This window comes from Oncorhynchus gorbuscha, linkage group LG20 (genome assembly GCF_021184085.1).
Source record: "Oncorhynchus gorbuscha isolate QuinsamMale2020 ecotype Even-year linkage group LG20, OgorEven_v1.0, whole genome shotgun sequence".
In the NCBI taxonomy this organism is placed as follows: domain Eukaryota; kingdom Metazoa; phylum Chordata; class Actinopteri; order Salmoniformes; family Salmonidae; genus Oncorhynchus; species Oncorhynchus gorbuscha.
Window position 1 is genome coordinate 3,139,144 of NC_060192.1, and position 8,323 is coordinate 3,147,466.

The following is an 8,323-nucleotide window of genomic DNA, read 5'->3' on the forward strand; positions in this document are numbered from 1 at the left end:
ATCATATTCTGATGCTGTGCTCGACCATCATAAGGTAGCTACTATTTTAATGATTGACTCGTCATTGTAATAACATCCCTCGCAGCCTGAACTGAGGGGGATGAAGGGGGAGGGGTCATATCCACAGATCCATCAAGCCTCGATGTCCATTAGCCTACGAACAACAACATATTATCTGGAGCGAATAAAAAGAGAGGCTACATTAGCATTTAGATCATTTCAGTGCTAATGCGTGAATCGCAACATGTTGGGGCTCTGATGTTGCTGCTCTGCGGCGCTGGAGCACTGTCATCCGGAGAGAAAGATGCTGGGATGCCAGGGTGGTCTGGTAGCCAGGCTGCCCATCATGCGGACCCCCACTGTGGCCATCTGTGTGTCTGTCCTCGTGGGGGGCGCATGGGGCACGCTGCTAGACCACTGAAAGCAGGCCAACTGCATGTGGCCAAACGTGGTCAATGCATAAACGTGGAGGCGCGACATGACGCCTGCAAACTAGGCCTCAGCACCAGGAGGAGAGGTGAATGAAGGGGAACAGAAGCCATGCCAAGGGTAGCTGCCATTGGCTGAGATGTTTATAACGTATGGTTCTGTACAGACATGAAATAGCCATTACCACCTCCAACTAAATGATTAACGCTATGCATCTCTGAAGTCAGGCATCTCAACCTATCACTCATACGGTTAAGAGTGTATAGAGCAGTGTTAGATAGACATTATTAAGGAACAACAGCACACAACAAAACAAACCTAAAATCCATTATCTCCAGAAGCAAAGCTGAAAAGACTCCCTGGGCTCAAGTATATTGATCAAACAAACACAACAAAGAAAATTCTACTCTTACCTAAATCAGCACCGATTTATGGTGGCAAAGGTCCACAGTGTACGAAAGAGAATAGAGATACTCAATAATTAGACATGTCCATCTAACACACAGATATGAATACATAATTGAGATGTTTGAAATGTTCCCTTATTTCCCGAGAGCTCAGTAATAGAATAAAAGCTATGTAATACTTCAAACATCAAATATAAATTATTTGCGATAACAAAGAGCACATACATCAATGCCCAGCAGTGTTCCATTGACAGGTATTCAGGCTGAAACCTTGGGAAAAGCTCGCAGAGAGCCTCTGAAATCATTAATTTTCGACTGGCAATCTGGGATACAATACAAAGGCCCTCATTTATCAAATAATCGTACGCTCAAATCTTGGAGGCCTATATAGCTAAATCAAACCCTTTTTTCAAACCAGGAGGTAGCAATGTATGTTTAAAAAAATTAATACACTAACAGAATGCTGTCATATCTTGATTTTGCAGTGTTTCTGGGAAATCCTTCCTCCCTTTCTTTCCATTCCCTCATACTGTACCAGTAACTGTCAAGTGCCCACTTCTTGCTTTTCTCCTCTATTCTGATCCACTCTTTACTGTATATAATACCTGTTGTTTACTCAATTCTTTCCCTCTTTCTTTTCCTCTCCTCTCAGTCTTCCCTACTCACTCTGTCCTTCTCTTAAAATGTCTTGTCCTGGCCTCTCTTCTTTGATTATATATGCACTTTGATACTACCTCTTCCTTCTTCATTCCCTCTCTGTTCTTCCATTACGCAGTGCACTCCATCCTACTATTTCTATCCCCTCCTGCCCTCCCCGTGCTTTTTCTCTCTTCCTCTCCTTCTCTTGGCTTGCTGCCCATGTCCTATCCAAGATGGCGAAGTAGTCGGACGTGTGTTTTGTCTTGTCCCGTGAAAATATTGTTTTCCTCGTTTTTTTCGTATATATTTCGTATATATTTTAATCTCACTTTCCATATACAGACTGAATATACTCTTCTGCAACCCGCCTCACCCAATGTGGTACGGATCTGCTATTTTTATACTTTAGATGCGGATGCGGTCATCCCCCTCTTCAAAGGGGGAGACACTCTAGACCCAAACTAATATAGACCTATATCCATCCAAATATTCAAAAGCCAAGTTAACAAGCAGATCACCGACCATTTCGAATCCTGCCGTACCTTCTCCAATATACAATCTGGTTTCCGAGCTGGTCATGGGTGCACCTCAGCCACGCTCAAGGTCCTACACGATATCATAACCACCATCGATAAAAGACGGTACTGTGCAGCCGTCTTCATCGACCTGACCAAGGCTTTCGACTCTGTCAATCACCGCATTCTTTCGGGAGACTTAATAGCCTTGGTTTCACCAACTACTTCTCCGATAGAGTTCATTGTGTCAAATCGGAGGGTCTGTTGTTCACTCATGCTGCCAAACATAACCTTGTAAAACTGACTATCCTACCGATCCTTCACTTCGGTGATGTATTTTACAAAATAGCCCCCAACACTCAGCAAACTGGATCACAGTGCCATTCGTTTTGTTACCAAAGCCCCATATACTACCCACCACTGCAACCTGTATGCTCTCGTTGGCTGGCCCTCGCTTCATATTCGCCGCCAAACCCACTGGCTCCAGGTCATCTATAAGTCTTTGCTAGGTAAAGGCGGGGCGCCTTATCTCAGCTCACTGGTCACCATAGCAACACCCACCCCGTAGCACAAGCACCTTTCCTTCCAGTTCTCTGCTGCCAGTGACTGGAACAAATTGTAAAAATCATTGAAGCTGGAAACATATCTCCCTCTCTACCTTTAAGCATCAGCTGTCAGAGCAGCTTACCCATCACTGTACCTGTCCACAGCCAATCTGTAAATAGCACACCCAAATACCTCATCCCCATATTGTTATTTATCTTCTTGCTCTTCTGCACCACAGTATCTCTACCTGCACATCATCTGCACATCTATCACCCCAGTGTTAATGCTAAACTGTAAGTATTTTGCCTCTTTATTGCCTTACCTTCCTGCTCTTCTACATTTGCACACACTGTACATAGATTTTTGTATTGTGTTATTGGCTGTACGTTTGTTCATGTGTAACTCTGTGTTGTTGTTTTGTTGCACTGCTTTGCTTTGTCTTGGCCAGGTCGCAATTGTAAATGAGACCTTGTTCTCAACTGGCCTAACTGGTTAAATAAAGATGAAATTTAAAAAATTATAAAAAGTCAGCTTGCATAGCTAGGAGCCATCGCTCCAGATTGCCTAATGCAGGGGAATGTGTTTTTTTTTAGGCTGGGCTGGTGTGTGTGTGTTTGTTGCTGTGAGGTGGGAGATGTGTACACTCAGCAGGTTTCAGCCCTGCCAAGCCCATCTGGAGTCAGCTCCACCACTCCCCAGTGTAATTACCTCCTTTGAGTACCCCTACTGTCCATCACATTGGCTGTGTGTTTGTCGGGTGTGTGTGTATTTGAGAGTGTGTGTGTGAAGGAGATTCTCGATGGGTGTGTGAGTGTGTTGTACTGTATATTGAATTGTGGCTACATTAGGTAAAATAGTTTGTATGATTTGTGTGTGTGTGTGTGTGTGTGTGTGTGTGTGTGTGTGTGTGTGTGTGTGTGTGTGTGTGTGTGTGTGTGTGTGTGTGTGTGTGTGTGTGTGTGTGTGTGTGTGTGTGTGTGTGTGTGTGTGTGTGTGTGTGTGAGAGAGAGAGAGAGAGGAAGGGAGTGAATGTCTACTGTATTTGGTGGGTGAACAAAGGCATTTAACATTTCTGTTTGTAAGGCAGGCTGATCAACATTTCATCACATTCACGAGCCAATTAGCATGCTCTTTTTGTTTCCCTCCTTTATGTAACCACCACAGTTTGAAGGAGGGGAAACTGTGCCCGGCCAAATTAATAACATAAATGCTCAAGCGGCCATGATCAAGTGTCCTATTAGGCCTGGCTAAATTAGTTATGTGTGACTGTGTTTCTCTCACGCTCACTGCACTTTTTAATGAGCAATTTGATTTGAAAATGTCTGTTGACATGACACAAAACCAATTGCAGTCAGACAAAAGAGAGAAGCGGGTCGTCTCATCGGGATCAATGATCTGTGGAAGGACTGATAGCTGGGTTATGAAACTCATCCACACCACAGTTGTTGTGATAGCGATGATGACCAGGAGCGATCTTAACATGTAAATCTTGGTGTGGTAAACTCCCCCAATTCTTTTTTAGATGCACAGTATGCTAGCAAAGCCACTACACAACACTAACTAAACATGACATTAATTGCATTATAACGGTGACAAACGGTGGCCTATATGACCTATATGGCCTATATAAAGCTGTCCCAACAGCAGAGCTTTCTTTTCAGCACCATGGAGTGAATCCTTACCACCGCTACACCTGGCTATGAGCAGATCCTTGTCTGGCAGCGAAACAGTTAATTCAGCCTCATTTACTGCCTTTTATAAAAACATAGCTGATATGGCTGACTTGCTTAAACAAATGTGGTTCCTACTGACAATTGAGATGTACAAACTATGGCATAAGGGAACGATCAGCACATAAGAGGCAATCCGTAATTTCGATTAAGACATTAAATGAGCGAGCTAGGACAGATATAGTCAATATAACTAATTGTTCAGCACGGTTGAAATGTACAGTGACTGAATTCAGAACATGGGCCGTTCTTACAGTATTCTCCCTGTACACCAAGTCAGAACCGTAGGATAAATAAAGGGGGCATATAAGCAGACAATGAAACTCACAATATTCGATGATCACATTTCTCTTAAACAGGCTATAGGCAAAATGTGCACCACCATATCAGAAGAGTAGGCTAAATTAAGAGGGGGAAAGGGACCACATTATTAGGGTGAGGCACATGGGCTACTAACAGCTTACTACATAACATACAAAAAGTATGACTTTCTTAGCTACAGTATATAAATCTCCCTGGCATATTACATCAGTATGCAGCAGCATACAATACATGGACTCATGTGCTCATTTGAACAGGAAGGTGGCGCGGCGGTCCTTATCATCAAACCTTGTCATCAAAGTCTAGCATTCTCTGGATTTATGGTGCTTTCAAGACAACTGGGAACTCAGAAAAAAACAAGGTTTAATCATGATGTCAGCGATCTTCAGGTAGGAGCTCTAGAAAGAGGGCAGTTCCCGACCTGGAATTTCAAGTTGGATGACTGTTCAAAATGTATTTTCCTAGTCGGAGCTAGTTTTTTTCCAGAGTTCCCAGTTGTCTTGAACTCACTGAAATCTGAGATTCTCCAGTTCCAAGTTTCCAGTTGTTTGGAGCGCGTAAGAAGTCATGTCATGCTAGACTGACAGCATGGTCAATGTATTCAACCGTTTCTGGCCCATGGCATTTGAATGTTTATCCGTTTAAACTTGGAAAAGAAGGGCCTCCCTACATCACAGTGCTAGCTATGCCACCAGAAATTCTGGGTTCGAGCCCAGGCTCTGCCGCAGCTGACTGCGACCAGGAGGCTCATGGGGCGGCGCACAATTGGTCCAGCACTGTTAGGGAAGGTTTGGCCGGCAGGCATATCCTTGTCTCATCTCGCACAAGTGACGCCTGTGGCATGCCGGGTGCAGTGCACGCTGACCAGGTTGCTAGGTGTACGGTGTTTACTCTGACACATTGGTGCAGCTGGCTTCTGGGTTGGATGTGCGTTGTGTCAAGAAGCAGTGTGGCTTGGTTGGGTTGTGTTTCGGAGGACGCATGGCTCTCGACCTTTGCCTCTCCTGAGTCCGTACGGGAGTTGCAGCGTTGAGACAAGACAGTAACCAATTGGATACCACGATACCCAGACATGGACCACACACCCACTCCACTGAATAGCAGGCTAGTGATTGCTTTGCAATACTTGCAGTTAGTCACTGTTACCTTCCAAACCCCTTTGCGATTTCCAACTTGTCGTGTAATGTTAATGGCTGATGAGCACCGATAGATTTTAGCTATAATTTCAATTCATATGACAAGGATTGAAAAGGATTTGCCAGTAGATTGCCAGTAGGTTTGCTATGTATTTTCTGCTGGCTACCCCACCACCACAGAAATCACTGAGCTAGGCTGAAACACCTGCAATTTGGAGCTTCCTTACTCAAAAAAAGAGACCATATTTGTGTGCAGATTTATTAACGGATTTATTTTTTACATTGTTTGTAAACTGATCTGACACGTATTAATGCCAAAATAACATGCAAAACAGGCAAACTAATCATAATATACACTACCGGTCAAAAGTTTTAGAACACCTACTCATTCAAGAGTTTCTTAATTTTTAAAACTATTTTCTACATTGTAGAATCATGTGAAGACATCAACACTATGAAATAGCACATATGGAATCATGTAGTAACCAAAAAAGTGTTAAACAAATTTGAGATTCTTCAAATAGCCACCCTTTTCCTTGATGACTGCTTTGCACACTCCTCCAGACGTGATGTTTGGCATTTAGGCCTAAGAGTTCAATCTTGGTTTCATCAGATCTGAGAGAGACTTAAGGTGCCTTTTGGCATACAACAAACGGCCGGTCATGTGCCTTTTACTGAGGAGTGGCTTCCGTCTGGCCAATCTCCCATAAAGGCCAGTGCAGCAGATATGGTTGTCCTTCTTGAAGTTTCTACCATCTCAACAGAAGAACTCTAGTGCCCTGTCAGAGTGACCATCGGGTCTTGGTCACCTTCCTGACCAATAACCTATCACTCAACATCAACAAAACAAAGGAGGTGATCGTGGACTTCAGGAAACAGCAGAGGGAGCACCCCCCTATCCACATCGACGGGACCGCAGTGGAGAAGGTGGAAAGTTCAAGTTCCTCGGCTTACACATCACTGACAAACTAAAATGGTCCACCCACACAGATAGTGTCGTGAAGAAGGCACAACAGCACTTGTCAGAGCCTGAAGAAGTGTGGCTTGGCATCTAAAACCTCACAAACTTTTATAGATACACAATTGAGAGCTTCCTGTCAGGCTGTATCACCGCTTGGTACGGCAATTGCACCGGGGGCAAACACAGGGCACTCCAGAGGGTGGTGCGGTCTGCCCAACGCATCACCGGGGGCAAACTACCTAACGTTCAGAACACCTACAGCACCCAATGCCACAGGAAGGCAAAAAAGATCATCAAGGACAACAACCACCGAGCCACTGCCTGTTCACTATCATCCAGAAGGCGAGGTCAGTACAGGTGCATCAAAGCTGGGACTGAGAGACTGAAAAGCAGCATCAATCTCAAGGCCATTAGACTGTTAAATAGCCATCACCAGCATCTTTAATAAATGGAACACTAGTCACTTTAGTAATGTTTACATATCTTGCATTACTCATCTCATATGTATATACTGTATTCTATCCTATTCTACTGTATCTTAGTCTATGTATTACTCATCTCATATGTATATACTGTATTCTATACTATTCTACTGTATCTTAGTATTACTCATCTCATATGTATATACTGTATTCTATACTATTCTACTGTATCTTAGTCTATGTATTACTCATCTCATATGTATATACTGTATTCTATCCTATTCTACTGTATCTTAGTCTATGTATTACTCATCTCATATGTATATACTGTATTCTATACTATTCTACTGTATCTTAGTCTATGTATTACTCATCTCATATGTATATACTGTATTCTATACTATTCTACTGTATCATATGTATATAGTCTACTGTATCTTGTATTACTCATCTCATATGTATATACTGTATTCTATACTATTCTACTGTATCTTAGTCTATGTATTACTCATCTCATATGTATCTACTGTATTCTATACTATTCTACTGTATCTTAGTCTATGCCGCTCTGACATTACTCGTCCATATATTTATATATTCTAATTTCATTCCTTTACTTAGATTTGTGTGTATTGGGTATATGTTGTGTAATTGTTAGATATTACTGCACTGTCAGAGCTTGAAACACAAGCATTTCACTACACCCGTATGTGACCAATAAAATTTTATTTGATGATTTGATTTGATTTTCTCCCCCGACTTGTTCAGTTTGGCCGGGTGGCCAGCTCTAGGAAGAGTCTTGATGGTTCCAACCTTCTTCCATTTAAGAATGATGGAGGCCACTGTGTTCTTGGGGACATTCAATGCTGCAGAATGATGGAGGCCACTGTGTTCTTGGGGACAGTCAATGCTGCAGAATGATGGAGGCCACTGTGTTCTTGGGGACATTCAATGCTGCAGAATGATGGAGGCCACTGTGTTCTTGGGGACAGTCAATGCTGCAGAATGATGGAGGCCACTGTGTTCTTGGGGACATTCAATGCTGCAGAATGATGGAGGCCACTGTGTTCTTGGGGACATTCAATGCTGCAGAATGATGGAGGCCACTGTGTTCTTGGGGACCTTCAATGCCGCAGAATGATGGAGGCCACTGTGTTCTTGGGGACAGTCAATGCCGCAGAATGATGGAGGCCACTGTGTTCTTGGGGACATTCAAT

At 43.2% G+C, this 8,323-nt stretch overlaps 1 protein-coding gene across 1 annotated transcript in view; it reads left to right on the forward strand.

The window, feature by feature from the left end:
• The first annotated feature begins 396 nt into the window (after positions 1 to 396).
• The window catches only part of LOC124006612 (netrin receptor UNC5D-like), a 41,719-nt gene continuing 33,792 nt past the window's right edge, over positions 397 to 8,323 (forward strand). Inside the window, exon 1 of the mRNA XM_046316665.1 lies at positions 397 to 517. Within this exon, the coding sequence (XP_046172621.1) occupies positions 397 to 517 (121 nt within the window). The remainder of the gene's footprint in view (positions 518 to 8,323) is intronic.